At 32.4% G+C, this 25795-nt stretch overlaps 1 protein-coding gene across 1 annotated transcript; it reads left to right on the top strand.

Moving 5' to 3' along the window:
• Window positions 1–10270: 10270 nt before the first annotated feature.
• On the top strand, window positions 10271–23827 carry LOC143083120 (3-ketoacyl-CoA thiolase, mitochondrial-like). Its single transcript, XM_076259349.1, has 11 exons — window positions 10271–10391; window positions 14015–14190; window positions 15261–15389; window positions 15931–16047; window positions 16770–16917; window positions 18635–18694; window positions 19388–19503; window positions 19866–19968; window positions 21202–21299; window positions 21765–21919; window positions 23353–23827. The coding sequence occupies exons 1-11, from the start codon at window positions 10376–10378 to the stop codon at window positions 23432–23434; spliced, it is 1200 nt and encodes a 399-aa protein (XP_076115464.1). The 5' UTR covers window positions 10271–10375; the 3' UTR covers window positions 23435–23827.
• Window positions 23828–25795: the final 1968 nt, after the last annotated feature.

Below are 25795 nucleotides of genomic sequence, written 5' to 3'. Positions count from 1 at the left end.
TGTTAGTAACTTTGATTATTACGTGATGTTGATGTATTTTCACTTAAAAAATGGAATTTGAAAAGATTTTAAAGGCAGCATTTAATGTAGTATCGAGAAAAATGCTGAAATTTGAGTACACAAATATGTACTCCCCCCCCCCCCCCCCCCCCCCCCAAAGCAATTCTTTTCAATAGTGATTCTCATAATTCTTTGACATCAAACATTAAATTTCTGTTTTGTTTGGGCTGGATTTTCCACCACTTAAATTTATTTGCTTTTCTATGGAAGGATTGTGTTAGACAGTGAAACTGTTTGAAGATACCATGTGAGTCTATCAAACGCTGCTATACGGAGGTACAAAGTTACTGAATCCAGAGTAAAAAGAAATAAAGACTGATCAAAATCCAATTCTCACTAAGAAGGTGGCCTGAAATAAGTCCCTGCTCCTCATTTACAATGGTAATCCGTCATTTTTTAGTATATTATATATATATATATATATAACATCTCTCTTCGCCACATGGGGAGCAGGATCTGCTTACCCTTCCGAACACCTGAGAGCACCCCCAGTTTTTGGTGGGGTTCGTGTTGCTTAGTCTTTAGTTTTCTATGTTTTGTCTTCTGTATTATTATTTGTCTGTTTGTCTTTTTATTTTTAGCCATGCATGGTGTTGTCAGTTTATTTTCGATCTATGAGTTTGACTGTCCCTCTGGTATCTTTCGTCCCTCTTCAAACTGATCGCCGGTTGTAGCATATCACATTGTTGAAAAATTACTAATGTAATAAGACCTAAGGTTTTAATTTAAGTTAAAAGGAACATTTCTGGTACATGTCAGTGAGACAGCAACTAATAAAACACAAAACAAACAAAGGAAATTCCAATGTCCAAATAAAGCCGGTATTCTTCAATAGACCGGTGTATTCCGGACGAAATCATAAGAAAAAGGCAAACTGAATAACAGAAAGTAAGTTTGAATATTAATGATAATCATTATTTTCAAAAAATTAAAACATAAAAACAAATTCGGCATACCATTCCCCCAAACACCTGTTACATGAACAGGAAAACACAATTTTATAAGTGTTTTTTTTTTTTTTTTTTTTAAATTAAGGAATGTTTAACTGAAAATTTACTGAAATGTATCTTCGATAAAAACAGCAACAACAAAGGACATAAAAAAATAACGGATGAACACGGATTAACTTCTTCTTCTTCGGAAGTCCACCCTATTTGCAGGGTCACCGCATTAAAAATATCCTACATTTAGAAAAAAATTGAAAAATGTGTATTTTTTTTTAATAAAATATAAACAAATTGTTAGGTTTAAATATGTAACTTTGTTTTAGTAAAACAAAAATAATAAGGATAAAAGGATAAAAGGTAAAACTTGTATTTACACTGTACAGATCATACTGCCATAAGCTAAAATACTAATTTGATTTTAAAATTCAAAAAAATGGATAAAACTTAAAATTGATAAGTTTAAAGAAGTTCACTTGTTAAAAGATAAAAATATGTGATAAGAGTTATTTATGTCAGTGATGATAAAAAGTTAACATCAAACGAGGTTTTTCTTTAGATGTTTCATTAAAATCTAAAAAAAACTCTTAACTCAAGTTGTTTATTTATTTTAACATGTACTATTATTTATGTTAAAAGTAGAGGGTCATTTTAGATATTATTTATCCTCCAGCAACAGGTTTAATTCTCTATTTTAATGGAGTATTTAAGGGTGGAATGACAAATAAAATTATCATTAATGATCATGATGATATGTTCTTATTTATATCAATTCTCATGATCGACACTAGCTAGAATTTTAGATGATGGGATATTCACCAGCAAGGAGTCAAGTACAATTGTTCATTATCCTTCACTGAATTTCTGTTCTCTTACAGTTGGTATGCAGAGTATAAATGTTATGTATATTTCACTGTAATTCTGCTCTCTTGGTATGTAATGCATATACCCAGTCTTTGCAGACTCTTTCTATAGCTACCAGTTGATATTTTGGTATCCGACGGTTGGTGGAACTGTCAATTAATAATTGGAGTAGATCATTTTCAGATTCAATGATGTAGTCGTAGTTGATCTGATTTTCAATCATCAAATGCTTGAGTCTGATATGGTGATTTTTTTCAGGCAGGATTAAAACTTTTGCAGTTCATCAGAAAATGTTTACAGTCTTCTGTTTCTTCCATACATAGTATGCACTCTGCAGATTTTGTTGAATCAAAGCGGTTGTTTATGCTTTGAGTTTTGTACGTTCCAGTAAGTATTCTGGATTTAATTATGCCTTTAGCAACATCTCTCTTGTTGTCTCTGACACTGCTCCAACAAGTATTAGGACTTCGGAAATTCCATTTGCTTATTTCAATACGCTTTAATGTTGATTTTGTTTCAGCTATCCCAGACCATTTTGTGTTCCATGTTGAATCTATCATATCATGGGTCAATCTTTTCCAGTTTTTCTTTAGATTTAAGACTATCTCGTGCGCACAAGGCAATTCATATGACTTGAGAATATTATCCACTTTTATATACCAGCTGTTGGAGTTCTCACCTTTTGTCGCTAATTGTCTGATTCCTATTTTGTACTCTATTGAATGTCTATCTTTTGAAATTCTAAGGAATAGAGAAATCATTGCCTTCTGGATGAGTTGTTCAATGGATTCTGCTCCAAGCAAAATATATATTGCAGCATCTGCAGTTCGCTGTGGTAGAGATATCAGATGTTTAAATGTCTTTTTCTGGAAATTCTCCAATTTTAAAATACCAGTCTTAGTAAAATCAAGAATTTCAAAGCCGTATAGCATTCTTGGTGTGACAAATGTTCTCCACAGTTTATATGAAATCAATGGATTTACTCCATTTATTCCATGTAAGCCTGTTCCCATGAGAGAATACATGGTAGCTCTAGCAGTGGATATTCTGTTGACTACATTTGGGGTATTTCGGTGTTGTATTTCAATACCCAGATGCCTTATGATCTGTTTTTCGCTAATCTTCTCGTTCAAAAGTTCAAGGTTTGATTCTTTTTTCTTTTTATTGATCGATAATATTTCGGTCTTTTTACTATTGATTTTAACTCTATCATTGTTTTTACCTCTTCGCTAGGCAATAAATAAAGGCAACAGTAGTATACCGCTGTTACGATCCACTCCCGTTCTCTTCACCCTTGGCGAATTGAGATAACATTTTGTAGACACAAGGTAAGGATTTTTATTGGTTGCAGTAGAAACTCGCTGCATCCAATCAAAAAACGCCTATAACATGATCACGTGTACAACCTAAGTAATCGGTTCCGATCTTAAATCCAATATTTGTTGCTTCAGGAGTATCTAGGATATTCTGATTGTATGCTTTGTAGAAGTTGGCAGATAAAATACCTCCCTGTTTTACTCCTTGCTCGTTTGTGAAAGCTTGCGAGATACATCCTTGAGATTTTACTTGAGTTGATGTATTTTTATAAAACTCCCTGATCAGTAACCAGGTTGGGCCTGTAATTCCGTGGTGATAAAGTTTCCAAAATAGATGTATGTGATCTACCACATTTTTTTCTGCATCTAGGGTGATTAAGATTAATTTTTCATTATTATTCTTTGCTTCGTTTATTGCTTCAGTGACTAAAAGAGCAATGTTTATTGAAGAAGCACCTTTTGTGAAACCTTTCTGTAGTCTATTTTGTTGCTTATTTAAGGTACCTTCAATTCTAGCTCGTAAGCAGAGTTCTAAGACTTTGCATATGATAGAGATGACAGTTATTCCTCTATAATTTGATGGAATTGTTGGATCCTTGTCTTTTTTTTATGAACTGGAGTTAAAAGTCCCTTTTTTATAGCAGCAGGTACATGTTTTGTGTAAAATATGTTATTGATCAGAGTTGTCAGGTAGTCAATTAGAGCTATACCTCCGTATATAAGAAGCTCTGGTGTTAGACCGTCTACATCTCCAGATTTCCGCCTTTTTAATTGTGAGATAAGTTTTGTAATTTCAGAGGAGGTAACAGGTTTAACAGTTATGTCTTTATTTTCACATAATTTTACAATTGTTTCTGCTTCTAATTTGACCAAATTGTCATATTCTTTATTGAAAATGGATTCTCATTTGTTTTCGCTAAGTTTGCAAAATGTTCTTTTAAGAGTTCATTAATATCATCCGGCGTAGAAGCTTCTTTATCTGGAGTCTGCAGCGTATGAGTGAATTGGGAGGAAGAGGATCTTTGGGTTTTTATTAACCTAAAGAATAGTTCATTGTCTCTATCAGATGCTTTCATAATTTCTTCTTGTAGCTGATTTCTTTTGTCAGCACTTTGTTGTTTTGTATTGATCTTATTATCCGTTTAGAATCAAGCCTATGAATGTTATAGATGTTAACTTTAGAAAGAGGAGGTCCTGCTTTTTTCCAGAGGAAGAATGCTTTTTTTTATTTACTAACAGCATTGGCAAGTTTTTTTTTATCTTTTTCCTTCTATTAAATTTTGATTTTCTTCGAGGATAGCATGTATCGAAAGCGTTATTTAAACCAGTTAGTAATTGATTTGTAGCTTGATCAATTCCATATGGTGTTCTAATGTTAAGGTATTTTCTATCCTTTAGTACTGCCTGTACTTTTAGAGCATAGTTATCCTTATTCACTTTTCCCAGTTAATTTTGGTACGGATGTTTTTTTCTGTACTGTTTCTGACATGCACTTAGTTTTATACAGAGATCGGCAGACACAGGATAATGGTCAGAGGTGTTGTGACCTTCACGTAGGATTTTAACCTGAATAAGTTCTTTTAATCTCATATTGTTCTCTATAAATTTTACCCAATATGTAGTCAATCTGTGATTTAGATGTTCCTTGAAAATATGTGTGATCAGTTGGGTATTTTGCTGGAAATTCTATTCCATTCTCTTTACAAACTTGTTTGGAGAGTTCATCTTGGGAATCCTTGTAATGTCTAAGTGTGTTTCTTGATACTTGAGGATACTTTCTTTAAGAGTGTCTAAGGCTGCTCTATAAGCATCGTGTCCACTATCAGTACCTCTAGAAGGAAGATATACGTTAATAAGGCAAGTAGGATTTCCAGCTGTAGATATTTCAATAGCTTGAACTCTGTTGTTTCCGTCTGGAAGTTGAGAAAACATTGAAGACATGGATTTTCTGTATAAGATTGCGATACCACCATGTCCTCTCGGTCGACCAATTGGGACATTGGTTCTTCATCATCAATATGTCTTAAGAAGGTGAGAAAGTCTCAATGGTGTTGTTTCAGTTGTTCTTTTTCATAATTAAAAAGCCAATGTTCTTTCAAAAGTATGATGTCGTGTTTATCTAGGAGTTCATTAAAGTAATTTTTGTTGGAGTTGAAGCCTTTAATGTTGAAGGAGTCGATACGTAGTGGACTTGCTTTTTCCAAGGTTACATCATTTGATTCGCAGGAGGCGCTATATCTGTATCTAGGAAAATGATTTGTCCTTTGTCTGAAAAAGAAGTTCCATTTTTAGCTTACTGTGAACAGGATGATTTGGATTGCGGTTGAACAGCTTTGGGATAATTGTCTGAATTTTTTATTTCCTTCATATGTTTAACAGCAAAACAGTTTTTACTATTAGTAGTAGCAGATGAGATGAACTTTATGTTTTGATGAGAATCGTGCGGTAAGTTTGAAACTGTAGAATGACGATCCTGTATAGAACTATTTGGCGCTTTCTCCATAACATTTTCTATGCGGACAGCAAAACTGTTTTTACTATCTTTGTCCAATGTGTTATATTTATCTTCATGAACTTTAATTTTCCAGTCTTTTCTGACAGCAAAACTGTTTTTTTACTATCATTGCTCAGTGATTTACTTACATCTTCAGTAACTTTAAATTTCATATTTGATTCAACATTGCCTTTTCCTTGATTTCTGTATGATTGGTTAACCAAAATTTGTTGAGACGATGTTTGGTCGACAGCAATACAGTTATTACTACCAGAGGTCGGTAACTTAGTAACAAGTTCACTTGATAGACGATCGAACATTTGAGCCTGTTGAACTTGCTGATTTATATTTGGTCTCTGAGCTAATTTCATGTTTGATTCAACATTGCCTTGTCCTTGATTCCTGTATGATTGGTTAAATAAAAATTGTTGAGACGATATTTGGTCGACAGCAATACAGTTATTACTATCAGAGGTCGGTATCTGAGTTACAAGTTCACTTGGTAGAGGATTGAACATTTGAGCCTGTTGAACTTGATGATTAATATTAGGTCTCTGAGCTTGTCTTGAAGCTTCTGGTATTCTATCTGATTGTCTATACATATACGGTGGAGGAGCAGGTACACCATGATGGAAAAATGGGTGAGGTTGTGCTTGTTGCATCCATTGATTTGGTGGTATTGTCTTGGTAGCATGAAAAATAGGTTGTGGTGGTACCAAATGTACAGGAGCTTGTGAGTGGAAATTATTTTGACTTTGATTCCTGAGCGTGAACATTTGGTTTTCCAAGTTTATTAATCTGAGATTGGTAATTTCTCGTTCTAACCCTTTTATCCAGATGTGTACAATGGCAGTTTTGATAAGTAGAATTTGCTGTCAACACATTAGGGTTTGAGCTGAGATAGTCTACTCTATTCTGACTACTATCATTATGACCTAACTGGGCAAGTTTCAAGTTCCTTATTGTGTTATTGTTATCTAGAACGTTGTTTTCTAGAGCTGCAATGTGAGCTTCAGCCACAGCAAGCTTAGACTTTAGATCTTCTTGCTTTACGTTCTTCTGGTTCTTTGGTACCGCTTGTTTAGTATGCTTGTTGGTGGTGTCTGCTTGATCTATATGGGTCTGAGAGCTTGGTGTTATATTTTCAGGAGCTCTTGCATTTGTAGGCTGTTTGATACTATGCATATTTAAATGCAAGTGGTCTTGAGGATTGGAACTAAAGATGTGATCAGATGTACCAGTTTCAAGTGATAATTTAACAGGTTCATTGTTGTTAAGAACTGTTTTTACTATAGTATCAGGTGAGTTCAGAGAGTAAGCACTTTGTTCAGTGATTTGATTGATTGATTCCAGTTCACAAATTGATAGGTCTTTTAACGAGGCGTTACACTGCATACATTGAAAACGTTCTAATGTTTCGAAGCTCGTTGATTTGCAAAAGTCTGATGTGATGTTTTGGCATTAAAAATGAAATTTTTCGTCGCATACAACACAGATAATGAAATCATAGTCGACTATGTTTCCGGAACATGAAGCACAAGATTGAAAATTCTGAGAGAGGGTTGTTGTTGCTGTAGCGTCATCTGTAGCAGGATTCGAGATTGTGCTGAGTGCAACATCCATTTGCTCAGTAGCATCCACCATTTTTTGGGCAGCTTTAGTTGTATTGAGAGTGTACTTGGTAAAATTTGTCTTCCCTTGTTGTGTTCTATTTGGTGTGACGTTACTAGAGGGTTGTGCTAGTTCATTGCTCTTCAGTCGTGCCTTGTGTTTTGCAACGGCTAGATTTGGTTTATATCTGTATGGTGTTATCTTGTCTCTATGCGACCTCCTTAGTGAGGCCATAATGTTTATTCTAAGGACAGCAAAACAGTTTTTACTATCAACAGAATATTAAATGTTATTTTTTTTTTTACCTTGATGTTGATTCAATTTGGACAGCAAAACAGTATTTACTATCCTGAACCCTTTAAAAGATCAGTTGAAAAAAAAATAAAAATCTTCAAGACTATATCCTTATGAAGTATGTTGAAATTAAACCTATAAGCTGTAGATATTCCCTAGTGTTGTTCTCTAGACAGCAAAACTGTTTTTACTATCATATATTCAGGAGCAGTGTCAGAGATACTTATTTAGTGATATTTGAAGAACTTTGCATGTGATATGAATCCCTAATTCCTTATAACGTCTGGTGAATCAAATCCTATAAGCTGTAGATATTCCCTAGTGGAGTTCTCCAGACAGCAAAACTGTTTTACTATCATAAATACTGGAGCAGTGTCAAGAGATATTTTTATTTTTTTTATTTTTTAAGTTTCTATTTTGAAGTTGCATGTGATGTGAGACCCTAAATCCTTTAATATGATGTCTGGTCAAATTAACCCTATAAGTTGTAGAAATTCTCTAGTGTTGTTCTCTAGACAGCAAAACTGTTTTTACTATCATATATACTGGAGCAGTGTCAGAGTTATTGATTTGTTGCTATTTGAAATTGCATGTGATGTGACCCCTTAAATCCTTTTGTCGTCTGTTAAAATTAAACCTATAAGATGTAGATGTTCCCTAGTGGTGTTCTTTAGACAGCAAAAATGTTTTTACTGTCATAAATACTGTGTCAGAGATATTTATTTGTTGTTATTTTACAAACTCTGCATGTGATGTATAACATAAATTTGATGATCTTTAATATATATTCTACTATATTTTTTTGATTAATGATGGTTGAATTATTATATATTATAGTATACTTGTACTTGACAGCAAAAGTTTTTACTATCGTAACTATAAGATAAACTTTGTTGTTTTTTATATAAGATAATAAACTTGTGATCGAGTCCTAGACTTTAGCACATGGAGATCATTGGTCGATTTGACTTGGCAATTGACGAATTAAGAGTCAATAGATAGGCGTAACTAAATAGGCAGCAAAACTGTTTTTACTACGAATTTTCAGTTTCTTGATTTTTTTAGTAACGTCTATGTCTATGTCTGTGACGATTCTTCTTTGATTTTGTAAAGCAGTCAAATACAATTTGCCTACCATTACGCTGGTACCATAACTTGGCTAAAAGGGAGTTTGGGTGTTCCCCGTCCAGGTATACTCGTTTGTAGTTGTAGTGACTGTGCGCCTTTGCTTTGGTACCTTTGTGGCCTTTGTTGGTTGTGTCAAATCAAGTGAGAATCTGGGAGATCTGGCCTGTTCTGTATTATTTATTTGACGTATCAGGTTATTTATCGTGTCAATTTGTTTAGCTAACTTTAAATCGTCCTCGTAGAAGGAGTGAGGGTCTGGGTGACTTCTAGACGCGTTAAATTCAACAATTGTCAGAGTAATGAGGAATTTCAAGAAGGGTTACTCTAGGAGTATTCTTTTTTCGGGATACCTTTATTGCTAGGGTTAGATCTTCAAATTTATCCTTGATGTATTTCAGAATACTAGATGTGTTTTGAAATCTGAGCTTCAGGTACATGTATTTCCCTTCTTTGGTTTTAGCGTCACATATACCTAACCAAACATAAACGTGTATAAGTTTGAACCTTTTGGTGCGTTTATGTAGGTTGTTCCTTACCAATAAAATGGAATCCCTTAGTCTGGAACTAGACTGGTTTACAAATTGTATATTAAGTGCATCCAAATTTGTGACCTCTCTTTTGATGTAAGTCCCCTTACTGTCAGACAGAAGAACAGGAGTGTATTTCTGCTGCAGACCTGTAGTGTTGACTTTGATTTGTCTCTGACTTCTTATATAGCTATCGGTCATGAGAACAGACTTGCTTGGCAAGGAGTAATAATTTTATATATAAAAGGGGGTTGGGGTATTACAGTTATTAGGCGGAATAAAAATAAACGAATAAAATAAAAAAGGCAGTAAAAATGGAGGTCACCTACGATGTCCTGTGTGCCTACATGATGGATCTATAGTCAGCAGAGAAGAAATAAGGCAGCAACCATTTGATTTTCGGGGGGGGGGGGGGGGGGCTATGGTTTTTTTTGGAAAAAAAAGTTTGTTTCCAGTTTTTGGAGAAAAAAATAATTTGTTTTTGATTCTGGGAAAAAAAATTTGTTTGTTTCACCCTCAGCTGCCACTATATGTAATGCTAAAATTAAAAGAAAAAAATTGTTTTCGACTTGTCGCGAAAAAAATAGATTGTTTTTCGCCACAGGCGAAAAAAAAATTTGTCCAGAAAATCAAATGGTTGCTGCCTAAATTGTAATTATAATTAACTTGATTTTAAATTTGCAACTGGGTATTACAGTATTAATAAAGAGTTGTTTTTATTTTCAATATATTAATGAATAATAAAATACAATTAAGCAATTTACATGTTCACCTTTATTTAATGGCGGGAAATTCAAGCTCGTTCTGCACGGGCAGAATTCTAATTTTAAGTTTTTATTTTAAATTATTATTTGGCTGAACTTTGTGTAATCTATTACTAAATGTACATGAAATGTATTTTAAATGTTTTAGGAGATGCAAATAGGGGGTGTCAGTGTGGAATTCCTGAAAACTTTCAAAATTCTTCTCCGTGAAAAAATCCAACCAGTCTTTTACTCTTTTCAACAACCTCGCTTGGGATCGTTTGGGATCCTTCACTGTATATCCGGAATTATGACATTCCCGAAATTGTTTTCAATTTAGATAATCTGACAACAGAAAATTTTGCTAATAGGCCGGTTAGCTAGGAAGAACATTATGGCACTTGCACGAGGTAAAGCAAACACCTTCAACTTTTCAATATACTTTGAACAAGAAACTGTTTAGAATATAACACATTTGCATCCCTGTACTTATCAGTTACATACAAGAAAATTAATAAGTTTTAAAATTGGACTTTGCACTTTTTGAACATACCTGGCTGATCATGATGTTGCAATATTTTAATACCTTTTATATTTTTAATGAAAACATATATATCTTAAAAGAAAAGTATATACAGCATGTTCCATAAGCCTATAGTATGTCATCAAGGGGGTTGATACATGATACTTGTATTGGTCAACTGTTTAGAATTTTCAAAGGATATAGAATTGCCAATTGGATCTTGCCACTTGTTCTACTGTTCAAAATAATATGAACTACTGAAATAGACTTATCACCTGGATTTTACATACATTAGCTTCTGGACAATTGCCACACTTGGAGCATTATCAGCTCACCCATCAGAACCACATGAGATCAATACCCTTGGGCATATCTGCTAACTTTTCCAAAATTTCTATTGCAATTTTAAGCTCCTTTTATATTGTCATACCAAGTGTTTTAATTGACTTCTATATTGTTAGAATATAGGTTTTGAGGTCAATTTAGTTTATAATAAGCATTACTGAATTTTAAAATGCAGGTCAACTGGGATAGTTGGCAGGTTTGCCACTCCCCCTCCCTCCCCGTCCCTTGTTGTTGTGAGGTTCATGTTGCTCCAAGTTTTTGGTTTTCTGTGGTGTGTTTAGTATACTGTATATTGTTTATCTTTTGGTTGTTTTTCCTTTTTGCCTTTTGAAGTACAATAAAGATTTTTAAGTTTTAAAACAACCTAGATATTTGTAAAGTTTTTGGTTATCTCCCCTTATAGCAGGTGTGTGAATTAATCAAATGTATTTAATTCAAGTGTATTACAAAAAGAAAATGTAAAAAGAAATCTTTATACTAAGATAAAATGTTACAACTGTATCCATATCTTACTATTACAAATGATAGTGTTGATAATTCTTGTTGATTCATTCAATACAGAAAACCATACAATTGTTTATAGCGATATGTGATAAGAGGACAGATTTACAATTTACATTGATTAATATTAACCTATATATATATATAAATAATTTTTCAGTTAGCTCTTCACTTTAAAGTGAAGTTTATAAGTACATTGTACCTCTGTATTGTGCCCTTCAAGTAGCCTTCACCATGTTCACCATCCTAAGTAATAGCTCCAATTGCAACTTTCTCTATACAAAGATTTGAGATGTGAGAAGCCATAATTATAAGTTGAGAAAAAAAAAGATAATGCATAGGCTTTGTGTTATCATATTTGTTTTTTCAACTACAAACAAATGTAATATTAAAGTTTGAAGGTGCATTTGGTATCATTTGCCTTTCTTTTCAATTATTACATGTATAATGACTATATGTACAGATTCATATTATTTATACAAATGGTCTTGTCTATAGAAGTGACTTAGTAAATAGTATAAACTTGTCTGTTTTAAATGTTGATAAGGCATCAGAATAAACTGTAAGGTGTCATTGTGATTATTCTAAAGGTTCAATATTGGGGGTATCATGATCTACATGTATGACCAAAGACAATACTGTAAGTTACAGGGTTGCAGTGTTCTCCCCAGGCCGTTTTAGCGTCGCGGTACCGCGACGCTATATTTTTTCCCGTGACGCTATAAAAATTACCGCGACGCTATAATTATTTTCAGGATGTTATTTTTCTCGTTCCTAAATTTTGAACTTTCATCTAATTACCACTTATGATCATAAAAAAAAATAGATCACTTTTAATTGTAATCCCTTCAAGTCGGACAATAGAGGCAATTTAGAGTGGTTAAATAGGTGTTAATTGCCCTTTGGGTGATAACTGTTTGGATACGAATACCCCAAGCTGTCACTTTGACATGATTAATACCACGTGGTTTGCAATCGGCAAATTTCGACAAGGAGAAAACGTAATCAGAAAATCATAAAAAAAATCGAAATATATGTTTGCTAAATGAAATTTCAAAGAAACAAACAATTTTTCTCTTTTAAAATGAGGTTGAGTCTTAGCTTTTTACGACTTTTGATATATTAGTAGTACTTTCTTTCTCTTCCTATTAAGGAGGTAGACCTAAGTTAAGGGAAATAACTCTTAAAATCATCAGTACGTTTGTGTCAACCATTTTCAAAAACATATTCTAAGCTTCTAGGCTTCATAGATTATTTTCAATCTGTTTCAGGTAAATGCTTAAAAAACATTGATGAACTTGACTTTTACAAACGTTTAACTGATTTAAAGAGTTATCTCCCTGAACCAAGGTCTACCCCCTTAAATCGAGAGTGAAAATTTTGATTTTGGGCAAAATAATTTTTGTACTTTCTTTAGAAAGTGATCAAAATTTGCTTGTGCTTATGTTTCATCCATTTAATGCATTAAAAATGCCATATTCATTCCAAATCTCTTGTCAAACATTGTTTATTTTCGTATTTTTCATTGCTTTCGGCGGCCATTTAATATTTTAGTGTAAACTACTGATCGGAATCGGACCAGATATGACAAAAATCCGCATTTTACAATAATAACTACATATGCACAAATGGCACAGTAGACAGAAAACAATGATACATAAAAAGAAAACTAAGCATTAACAGACTACTTGTAGATAACTTTGTTAAAAATATATCATTTTGTAAAAGGAAACAACTGGGACCATGAACCAATATGTTTCAAAGACATGATAAAGAATTTTTTCTATTCAAATTTTTTATTAAGAACCCATGTTTTTTCCTACATATTTAGTGCAATTGTATCTATACAGGTTGCACTATAATAAACCATTCATTCATTTAGCTGGGTATAGGTAGGGTAACTGGAACCACACATATATTTTTATTTAGACTAAGAGGAAAAAAATAATTCTGGAACTATAAATGAATATAGAAAACATAAACTGAAAATACTGTTATCATGGTTATAGTTTAATTGTATTCTCAGTTATGAATTCAACAATATAAAAACAAAGAATAGGGTGGAATAGAATATTTTATTTACCAAATAAGGGCCTATAGCATACAAACAATATAATACATTTTGTAATAAACAATAATGTATATAACATAAAGGAAATTATAAAAGCGTTGCCACGACACGATAAATTACATTGAAAAAAAATACAATTTATTTTTTTACGCCAAATGTGATGCTATCCAAAATTTCTGGGGAGAACACTGGGTTGGCAAAGTATTGTCCAGCGTGGACTATTCATATTTGTGTGTATTTGCAAAATGATTTGTTGCTGAACCAATTTTTTCTCTAAATTTATATATACATTACATTGTAACTTAAAGATTAGAATTTAGAGTCTCAAACAAGTGAACTTATTAATATGGTATTAACTATGATAACATCTATTTGTCATTTTTACATAACATTTATGTTTTAGAAGATGGTTTTGATAACTGTTCTTAGAGTAGTACAAGTACTATTCAAAGACACTGGTGTTTACTTTACCAATTGTGCATTCACGTTTATTGCTGGAATTTTTTTATTAAGGAGCAAGTTCATTGAGAAAAAGAGTGAGAAAAATTTAAAACTAATTGAGCATTTATTATTAACTTTACAATAAATTTCAGCTGTAAAAGATGTGTTTATTGTATCTGCCAAGAGAACAGCCTTTGGTACATATGGCGGGAAGTTAACAGGAAAGACAGCCACCGATCTGATGGAAGTAGCTGCTAAGAGTGCATTAGCAGAAGGGAATGTTAATCCTGCAGCTGTTGGTGGTGTTGTTATAGGAAATGTGTTACATGTATGTTGACTTTTACAAATTTGTTGTTCGCTTTGTTATAACTTCACCCCAAATGTGAATGTGGTATATAGAAGTATTGGGACTTTGGTCTTCTTCCTAATGGTAGAAAAACCCTTGCTAAAGTAGGGCACTTCTTCAGCTGTGCTGGATGTATAAACTTGCAGTCATGTCAAATCGAAATTGGGACAATGAATCATATTCCTTGTATACAGAGAGTGTTATGTTCTTTGAGTGTAAAATTAATATTCTAATATGACGTGCTTCTTTCGCTTTGCGAATAAACCCATGCTCTAAATCCAATAAAATTTGTTTGCACATGCGTATATAGACTACTGAAGAATAATGAATTTTATCAAATTGGCATGCATTTGATATATTTCAAAAGTCAATTGTGAAGACTGATAATACAACAACTCTTTGAGGGGTCCAAAGATGGCCTGTTAAGATGGCCTGTTATGAGGCAAAATTTTGACCCCTATCCACCCTTCCTTCTTGTCATCCAACCTTGCATGATCAACTTATTGTATTAATTGACATTTTTTGTCAATAGTTCTTTGCTCTGAATATATATAAGATAATTGCAACTGGATGTTAAGAAAGCAACAATCAATGAATCGTTATAAGTCATGGTAGATGTAATACACTACATTTTGATCATTTTGTAGTAAACTTTAAATAGGATGGTATTGGCTGATAATAGATTTTACCAGGCCAATATTTCAGTTTGATTTTGTCACCAACAGCCACCAGAGAAGTTTTAATATAAATTGCCTGGTAGTTGTTCATATAGGTGTTGCATAACATGTTTACACATGATCTCATCTGAACTTCAGACAGGATAAAAATAGAAGATGTGGTATGATTGCCAATGAGACAACTATCCACAAAAGACCAAAATGACACACTAGACATTAACAACTATAGGTCACCGTACGGCCTTCAACAATGAGCAAAGCCCATACCGCATAGTCAGGGTATGGATATTGATACTCATATATGATTATTTTATTTTTGAAATCTTAAAAGTTCTATTTAAGCTATAATTTTACCTCTTTCATTCTTTGTTCCAGTCTGCAGTAGATACCATTTACATTGCTCGTCATGTTGGATTGAGATGTGGTGTGCCTGTTGGTGTACCTGCCTTAACAGTCAACAGATTATGTGGATCAGGTTTCCAAGCAATAGTTAATGGAGCTCAGGTAAGAATATATAAATATATTTAGAAATGCCTCTTTTGTTGAAGTCACCTCTATATTGCAACTTAAAATTTGAGAAAAGTTCAGGATAAACTCATTTCCTTTTATAATAATAAATTTGTATTCACTGAAATTTTTATATCCCTATTTTATGCAGTGCTTAAACACTTAACACACTGACATTTCTGATATTTCTCATATGTGGTATACAATTGTTTTGGTAGTATTTATTTTGTCTGTCCAATCAACTGCTTATTAATTAGTAGCTGGATTTCAATGAAACTTTATCATCTTATAGTATATTGACCTCGAATTATGTTTTGTTTCCCGCTGTTATCATAGTAAAGCGTGGGCTTTGTCCTATATATATACAAGTAGGGATAAGGAATGAATAAGAAAACTGTTCAGGGTTTAATTTATTTGAATTTGTTAAATGTTAAATGTTTAATTCAGTGTAAGTAATTGTCCTGTTACATATTTAGGGTTTATTTTTACAAGTTTTATATTTATCTCTTTACCTTATTAAAAGTTTCTACTATTTTAGGAAATCATGCTAGGAGATTGTAACATTGTATTAGTTGGAGGATCAGATAACATGAGCCAGTCCCCATTCGCTGTCAGGAATATCAGATTCGGTACAAAGCTTGGACAGGATCTTAAGGTAAACAAACTTAATTCAAAGGGAAGTAATTGATAAAAGGTGGAAAAACTTTCACCAGTTGAAATTACAGATACACTGTTAAAATTATGTGATGTGGGCATTCATGTGGTATGATTGCATATGATACAACTATCCTTCAAAAACCAAAGGATGTGGATATATATACAACTATAGGTTACTGTTCAGCCTTCAATAAAGAGCAAAACCTATATCTTACACAACATGTATATCCTATTAAAGACATGACAAAATTTAGAAATATTTAAAAAAAAAAAAGGTGATAAAATTTGGAAAAATAAAAAAAAAGAAAGAAGAAAATCAATGGGATGACTATTTTACCAACCTGGCAATAGTACTTACAATGTATACAAGTCCTGACTATAATTAATTGTAGAGTTGAAATTTGAGACATTTTAGAATTATAATGAATCACTGTAAACTGGAACCCTTGACACTGTTTACTTTTACAATATAATTACCTGGCGGGGATCTGACGCAAATTGCCATCCATTACATCAATATGAAGTCTTGTTTACATCAATCTAGTTAAAATTAAATCTCCTCACTCGCTCATTTTTTATGCTTGGTCGCCACGCAGCGACCAAGCATAAAAAAATGAGCAAGTGAGGAGATTTACTTTTAATTCGATTGTGCTTACATGATAAACAATGATTGATAGAATTGAAATAATACTTTACTGTTTTCAATTTATCTTATATTAGTTAGAAGACCTAATGTGGGCTGCTCTAACAGATTCACACACAGGCCTTCCTATGGCCATCACAGCAGAAAACTTAGCAGAACAATATAATATATCTAGAGAGGACTGTGATAAATATGCCCTCCAAACACAGCAAAGGTGGAAACAAGGTACATAACTCTGTAAGGTTGAAAAAGTACACCACCAATAGAATGGCTTCAAAACTAAGTCAAGATATAAACAAGGTATATTACTCTTTAAGGTTAGAACAGTATACCACCACTAAAGTGGCTCCAAAATTCAGTCAAGGTGTAAACAAGGTACATAACTTTTTAATGTCAGAACAGTATACCACCACTAGAGTGGCTTCAAAAATTAGTCAATGTGGAAACAAGGTCAAAACTCTGTAATAAGGTCAGACAGAACAATATAGCACCACTGGAGTGGATTGAAAAATTAGTCAATGTGGAAACAAGGTACATAACTCTTTAATAAGGTCAGACAGAACATTATAGCATCACTAGAGTTGATTCAAAAATTAGTCAATGTGGAAACAAGGTACATAACTCTTTAATTAGGTCAGACAGAACATTATAGCACCACTAGAGTGGATTCAAAAATAAGTCAATGTGGAAACAAGGTACATAACTCTTTAAATAGGTCAGACAGAACATTATAGCACCACTAGAGTGGATTCCAAAATTAGTCAAGGTGGAAACAAGGTCAAAACTCTATAATAAGGTCAGACAGAACAATATAGCACCACTGGAGTGGATTGAAAAATTAGTCAATGTGGAAACAAGGTACATAACTCTTTAATTAGGTCAGACAGAACATTATAGCACCACTAGAGTGGCTTCAAAAATTAGTCAATGTGGAAACAAGGTCAAAACTCTATAATAAGGTCAGATAGAACAATATAGCACCACTGGAGTGGATTGAAAAATTAGTCAATGTGGAAACAAGGTACATAACTCTTTAATAAGGTCAGACAGAACATTATAGCATCACTAGAGTTGATTCAAAAATTAGTCAATGTGGAAACAAGGTACATAACTCTTTAATTAGGTCAGACAGAACATTATAGCACCACTAGAGTGGATTCAAAAATAAGTCAATGTGGAAACAAGGTACATAACTCTTTAATTAGGTCAGACAGAACATTATAGCACCACTAGAGTGGATTCCAAAATTAGTCAAGGTGGAAACAAGGTACATAACTTTTTAATAAGGTCAGACAGAACATTATATCACCACTAGAGTGGATTCAAAAATTAGTCAATGTGGAAACAAGGTACATAACTCTTTAATAAGGTCAGACAGAACATTATAGCACCACAAGAGTGGATTCAAAAATTAGTCAATGTGGAAACAAGGTACATAACTCTTTGATAAGGTCAGACAGAACATTATAGCACCACTAGAGTGGATTCAAAAAATTAGTCAATGTGGAAACAAGGTACATAACTCTTTAATAAGGTCAGACAGAACATTATAGCACCACTAGAGTGGATTCAAAAATAAGTCAATGTGGAAACAAGGTACATAACTCTTTAAGATCAGAACAGTATACCACCACTAGAGTGGCTTCCGAGCTCAGTCAAGGTGGGAGCAAGGTCAAAACTCTGCAAGTTCAGTTAAATATTACAACATTAAATGTTTATTTCTTATTCAAATTATATTCTGCCAGTAAGGGAAATATCAAGCATACTGTAGGCGGGATGAATTTTTAATTTCACATACATATGTTTTTTGCATTGATTAACAATTAATTGTTTTGCTTTCAATATAAGGTGATTTAACTGAAATATAAACATTATAAAACATGCTAAATTACTCAACAAAGACTCCACATGTATAGTGATTTTTGTGTATTTTATACTTCAGCACAAGACAGTGGTGTTTTTAAAGCAGAAATTACACCAATGACTCTAAAGGGCAGAAAAGGTAGGTTGATATGTTAAGAGTTTTTGTCTAACTGTAGTTCTGGAATCAAGAGAAATGTTAACTTAAAACAGCCATTTAACAGTAGAGACTTGTAAAGTAGAAAGTTATATCTCCCCCAGCAAAAAATAGAACTGTTGATGTATGAGTCTTAAACTTTTTTATTTTATTTCTGGGTTTTTTAAGTGCACACACTACCAAAAAAAACGGTCCCGAAATGTTTTCAATCTACTAAAGTAAGAAATATTTTCTGAAATTTCCTCTGTACCAATATAAGAAAGAAAACAATTAAAGAAGAAATTCTATACTCTATGAAAATATAGAAAGATGTGGTATTATTGCCAATGAGACAACTATCCATTTAAGTTAAAATGAAGAGGATGTAAGCAATAATAGGCAACCGTACAGCATTTAATAATGAGAAAAATACATAATGTATGGTCCGCTATAAAAGGCCCAGACATGAAAAATATCTAACAATTGAGAAAAATGTTTTCTTTCACTATTGTATTTCTCTGATTTTAAATAATTGTTATTATACCAAGAATATACTGTTCAATTATTGGTCAAGAATTTTAGGCTATTTTCTCCTTACTTGAGGAAGGTTGTAGTATAAATTTGAAACTATATTGTGTCGAACTTTTATGAGTTAAAAGAGGCTTTTTTCAAGAACCATAACTGCTTCATGTATTTTAGGACCAGAGGTATTTGAGGTTGATGAACACCCCAGACCTCAGACTACAATGGAAACACTTGGAAAACTTCCTACTGTATTCAAGAAAAATGGCACCGTCACAGCAGGAAATGCTTCAGTGAGTACACATGAAATACATATTGTGGTTTCATTGAGGTTCAAATGTTGTATTAGCATACAGACTGAGGAAAGTTGGTAGATAACTCTTTATGAAATATACTAAATATGTTGGGAAGTTTCCTTTTAAATTTGTTTACCAGCTAAACATATACAAGTATTGGTATCTTATATAAATGTAAGATATTTAATTTTAATTTGGACATCCACTTAGGAAATGTTTCCCACAAAATTAACCTTTCTTTCAATAACTGACAACATAAGAACATGAAGACAGATGAATGTATGCGTCACACAAATAGATAATTATGTTGTAGTCAATTATTTTAACAAAATTTGTATCAAAATGAGTATGTTTTGTAGGGTGTGTGTGATGGAGCAGCAGCATTAGTATTGGCCAACGAACAAGCAATCAAAGACCACAATCTTAAACCCCTAGCCAGACTAGTATCTTATGGTATTGCAGGTAATATACATACAGACATCTTCAATTTAAAAGTGCACCAGTGTCCGTCAAATATCTAAATGGGCTGTAATCAACTAATTACAGTTCAAAAAACCTTCCCGGAATGTTGGGGGATTTGTTTGTGAAATATTTAACAATGAAAAATAACTTTAGAAAAAATATGAGTTATTATTTGCCATTTATTAGATAAAATTATGTTGCATTCGCAACAAATTTGACGGACTTGCACTACTGTAATTTATGAGGTTGTATTTGAGGTCTACAACTGTACATAACCTATTGGAATTATGACTATTAACAGTTACAGTATATTTCTTCACATGTCAACCAATCAATAGCTTATGTATGATGATTTGTTATATAGGTTATCTATAGAAGAAAAAAAGAACTTCATTCAACTTTAAGCAAAACTATCAGATTTGTATGGCATTCAAATACTTATTTATATATGTTGCTAATGTCATAAATTCCATCAAAATGTTTGTTAAAAAATTACATTAGGAACCATTTTTTTAAATTTGTTTAATAAATGATTATTATTAGGGGAATTCATTTTCTTTTTGCATATTTCGATTGTATACTTTATTTTTTATCAATTTGCTAAAAAAGCTATTAGAAAAGAGTTAACAGAAAGAAAAAATTCAAGGTAGTTGTTGGTGCACTTTTAAATGGAAGATGTCAACAGTTACTAATTACAATCTATACACATACATTAGATTTCTAAAGTAGCATAATTATTGTGTTGATTTCCTTAAATAGTTTATCTGACTGGTTTGAACAAAAAATATTTGCTGATTCTTCTGTAAGCAATTAATATAACAACAGATGAATGACTCCAATGTCTTGGCTGTGTCTGAGTGTCAATAAAGAATTGAATTGACTCCAACGAAATATTACTCGATTGAGTTACTCATCGTTGAGGTCAATAAGGGCTATCTATATAGCATGGATTATTTACATATACAAATGTTGTGAGTTCATTCTCTTCTTTATTAAAAATAGGGGTTGAAAAACAGGATGGGCAAAATATGGATCTTTTAAACTCTGAAAAATCCAAATCTATGAACTTTGAAATTTTGTTGGGGCTATTCCATTAAAATGTTTGTTGGAGGGTAGGAAGGGACTTTCAAAATATCCCTACAACCAGGAACAATTTTTTTAGATAATTTTGCATAATGGTAATAGATGCATACTTACACAAAGTAAATGAGTTAAAAATTATCTTTGTTTTAGGTTGTGATCCCAAGATAATGGGTATAGGACCAGCACCTGCATCAAGGGCAGCCCTTAAAGCTATTGGTAAAGAAGTTAAAGATATGGATATAGTTGATGTAAGTCTGTCTCTTGCAAGCTTTGTAACAATATTCACAGACAATTTTTGAGTTCAAGACAGGATTAGAGTTGATTAATTATGATAGTATTTTCTTTTAACATTTATGGATCTATATAAAAGAAAGTTCTTAGATCGTTACGAAATTTTTTTTTTAGCTAGTTCACATGGACATTATAATATTTTTAGTACTGTTAATTGAGTAACTTCTATTAAACTTTACAAATAGATTTTGGCAGAATTGTTAAACAAATAAACTAGAATCACTTATTTCAAAGAAATCATGCTTTTATTTCTCTCTTCTTCAGAAATGGTCATCATCACCAAGACTAAAATAATCCAATCAAATTTAAATGACCACTTATTTTACTATGTCAACATAGAACATGTTTGAAAAACATAACATACAAAAATTGCATAGCAAAATGTATTGTTAATACTGTACTTCTTATTCTTATTTTTACAGGTTAATGAAGCCTTTGCACCACAATTTCTAGCTGTTGCTAAAGAATTAGGTCTGAATAATGACATTACCAACATGGCAGGAGGAGCCATAGCTTTAGGTCATCCACTGGCTGCATCAGGTGCTAGAATTACAGGTCATTTAGTCCATGAATTACAGTAAGTATGTTTTAAATCTTGGGTGGTGTCTAAATTTACCAACATAAAAAACTAGGTTTTTAACTCTTTCAAATATCTGCTTGACTAGCTCTGGTAAACTAAATTTACAACACTTAAACCCAAGTTGATCATGTTAATGTAGAGCAAGAGTAAAAACAAAAAAAATATCTTCATGAAAGTGTGCCATGTTGCAGTTCAATAGATAAAGATTTTCTGATTTCTCTGGAGGCTAGTCTTTCACCACTTGAAATTAAAACCCATCAGAGGTTGCATTTAGATTTTATCTATAATTGTTTAAAAAGTCAGTATAAAATCAGAGATTAAGACTAATATAAACACTTCAACTCATTTATTTTTCTTTTGAAATTAGGCTATTGATTATGAACATTAGAAACTATAAAACTTGATAAATGTCAATGGTATTCTTAAACTTAGTGTAAAGTCACCACAACTTTTAGAAGTCACTTCTATGTCTAAACCTTAAGGATGTATTCTGCTGACTTTTCAGTCTCGTTGAAATGTGGTTCTTGAATTATTTGAAAAACATGTGATACAAGTGGAAATTATCAATGAATTTTAAAAATATTATAATCAAACATAACTCTGTGAAAAAAAATGTGTATTTACAATAAATGGTTTTTGAGTAATCCAGTTTTCAAATTCTACGACCAATCAAGTTAGTATTATTAGCCATAATTTTGAGAAAATGGGTTAGGGATACAAAAAATGATTATACAAGAATCATCTACATCCCATATCATTTTGGTCTTTTTAAATTTCTTTGATACGTATTTTTTCAATCATTTATAACAAAAAAGTTGAATCAATATGCATTTCGTTCTAAAACTGAGAAAAATCACAAATTTAAAATACAAAATTGACAGCATGGTAAATTTTACACAAAAAAACGTCAAAATATGATAAAACTTTCTTATATTAACACCTACCTATAGTTTTTTTAAGTAAAATTTATTCAGATTGGTCAACTTCATCTTTATAGAAAGTATGAAAAAAAGTTTAATTGTGGAAGTGATTTTTTTCCCGATAATAGCCCAAAAATAGGTAAAAATCGATGAAAAATGATAAAATCATCAAAATAGGGCATTTTCAAAGGGCCGTAGCAAAAAAAGAAGTGTACCACCATATGATTTTTTCTTCACCAATTATTTTGTTACAGTCTTATAAACCCAAAAATCAGGTTAAGAAAAAAAAGTTTAATTCTAGAAATTTTTGGCTCCTCAGAGGTGTACATCCTTAATAAAAACAAATTTAAAAGTCAAACTTTCTTCTGCTTGGTATATATTATCACTCCAGATGGGATGGTGCTTATAGAATGCAATGTATAAATAGATTAAACAACTAATTCTTTTTTTTTAGGTATTGTACAATTAACTTTTGACAAAATCAATATCATATACCTGTTTATTTTTCAGTCGACAGAACAAAAACATAGCCTTGGGTTCAGCATGTATAGGTGGAGGACAGGGAATGACAGTCATCGTAGAAAAGTGTTAACCAATCAAAAACTCTCATCTTCATGTGATCAAATATCTATTTATAGTAAATAATGTTATATTTATTCAAATTATGTGATTGACCAATTCAATCATTTGATGACATCAAGAAAGGTGGAGCTTTTTTATTCTTTGTGATACATGATGTTTTCAACAATGGGGACTCTCAATTCATTCACCGCTGCAGAAACTTTGTGCCAAACAAAACCTTTCAAACTGAGAATTCATGCACACAAGGTGGAAATATGCCCATTTAAATAAAACAGCATTTCATGTGATCAATTTATTATTAATTTAATTCTTTTGCCATTTTTATCAAAATAGTTGGCTGTTTTGGTGCAGAGAAGAATATACTATGATTTGTAAATATGCAAATAAATAGTGTTAACCAGTTGTTATATTTCATGTTATTTTTGTTGTAAGATCAGATGTTTCATAAATTCAAAACAAGTGTGATCAAAGGAAACAGTAAAAAAAAAAAAGGTTCCATACTTTGTTGTATTTATTGAAAATTAAGTTATAAATTGAGCAGATATTCAATTTGATTACTGTATCATAGACATAGTAAATGTATAGGTCAATATGCTGTCTTCAGGAATAGATATCTGTACTTGTAATTTAGAAAGCTATTAATTTCCCAATATTGTTTGCATGTTGGCTAAGCTTAATAAGAAGTTTTATAGTTATTGATGGAGTGTGTGTTCATTCCATTCATACTGAGGAGTCATTATTTTTCATTGGATGCCTACTTCCGTCAATCTTGAGGGTAAAGGTGTCACCATGAACCAAGAAATTAAATGTTCCATCAAAATCATATTTTCTAAAGGGTTTAATGCAGACCATGAAAAACCCATGGAATCTAATATCAATGAAAATACAAGTTTTTCACAATTAACGACAATTGGTACCCATTTACACAAATGAATTAGCAATATTTAATGTTAAAGTTGTGATGGCTATCTTGTCTGTTCTATTGCTTGAAGGCTCAAAACATAGCAGGTTGAATGGATAGTCATAGTAATTAACCTATGAATGTGTAGATCCTATACCCGAGGAGATGCGTAAAGGAATACAACCTATATCTTGCATTAAAGGGAGATAATCATACTTTAATATTTCAATGTGGTTATAGTCTGAAGGCTACACTGATATTAACAAGAGTGCACACACTAAAATGTCTCGCCTTCTTTAATAATCATTGATATTATGTTGATAGTCCTAAATATAAAGCTTTATTATAACTCACATAAACTCAACATTAACCAAGAAAACTAAAACACCAATCAATGAACCATGAAAATGAGGTCAAGGTCATATGAACCATGTCAGGCAGGCATGCACAGCTAACAATTCTTCCATACAACAAAGGTAGTTGACCTATTGCTTATAGTTTAAGAAAAACAGACCAAAACACAAAAACTTTACACTAATCAATGAACCGTGAAATGAGGTCACGGTCAAATAAATCCTGCACGACTGACATTAAGTTCATAAAATATTTCCATACACCAATTATAGTTGACCTATTGCATATAATGTTAGAAAAATAGACCAAAACTAAAAAACTTAACGTTGACCAATGAACCATGAAAATGAGGGCAAGGTCAGATGACACCTGTCAGCTAGACATGTACACCTTACAATCATTCCAAAAACCAAATATAGTAGACCTATTGCATAGAGTATAAGAAAAACAGATCAAAACACAAAAACTTAACTATAACCACTGAACCACGAAAAGGAGGTCAAGGTCAAATGACACCTGCCAGTTGGACATGAACAGTCCTTCCATACACCGAATGTACTAGACCTATTGCTTATAGTATCTGAAATATGTACTTGACCACCAAAACTTAACCTTGTTCACTGATCCATGCAATGAAGTAAAGGTCAAGTGAAAACTGTCTGACGGGCATGAGGACCTCGCAAGGTACACACACACCAAATATAGTTATCCTTTTATTAATAATAAGAGAGAATTTAACAGTACAAAAACCTAACTTTTTTTCAAGTAGTCACTGAACCATGAAAATGAGGTCAAGGACATTGGACATGTAACTGACGGAAAGTTCATATCATAAGGGATCTATATACAAGGTATGAAGCATCCAGGTCTTCCACCTTCTAAAATATAAAGCTTTTAAGAAGTTAGCTAATGCCGCCGCCACCGCCACCGTAGCCACCGGATCACTATCCCAATGTCGAGCTTTCTTCAACAACAATAAAACTACACAACTAAACAAAAATGTTTTTCCTGTTGCTACATGATAAAGGGGGAGATAATCAAATTTACCTTCTTTAAATTGCAACATTTCACAATGTTCTCTTATATGCTATATTCTTCCTAAACAACTAGACAGAT

The sequence above is a fragment of the Mytilus galloprovincialis genome, chromosome 7, assembly GCF_965363235.1.
Source record: "Mytilus galloprovincialis chromosome 7, xbMytGall1.hap1.1, whole genome shotgun sequence".
Taxonomy (NCBI): domain Eukaryota; kingdom Metazoa; phylum Mollusca; class Bivalvia; order Mytilida; family Mytilidae; genus Mytilus; species Mytilus galloprovincialis.
This window is presented reverse-complemented; position numbering and strand designations above follow the sequence as displayed.

Bases quoted from the DNA above. Each gene is read 5' to 3' on its own strand.
- LOC143083120 (XM_076259349.1), top strand. The intron at 16,918-18,634 runs GTACATAACTCT...TTTATACTTCAG, and splicing joins ACAGCAAAGGTGGAAACAAG to CACAAGACAGTGGTGTTTTT. The intron at 21,920-23,352 runs GTAAGTATGTTT...TTTATTTTTCAG, and splicing joins CATTTAGTCCATGAATTACA to TCGACAGAACAAAAACATAG.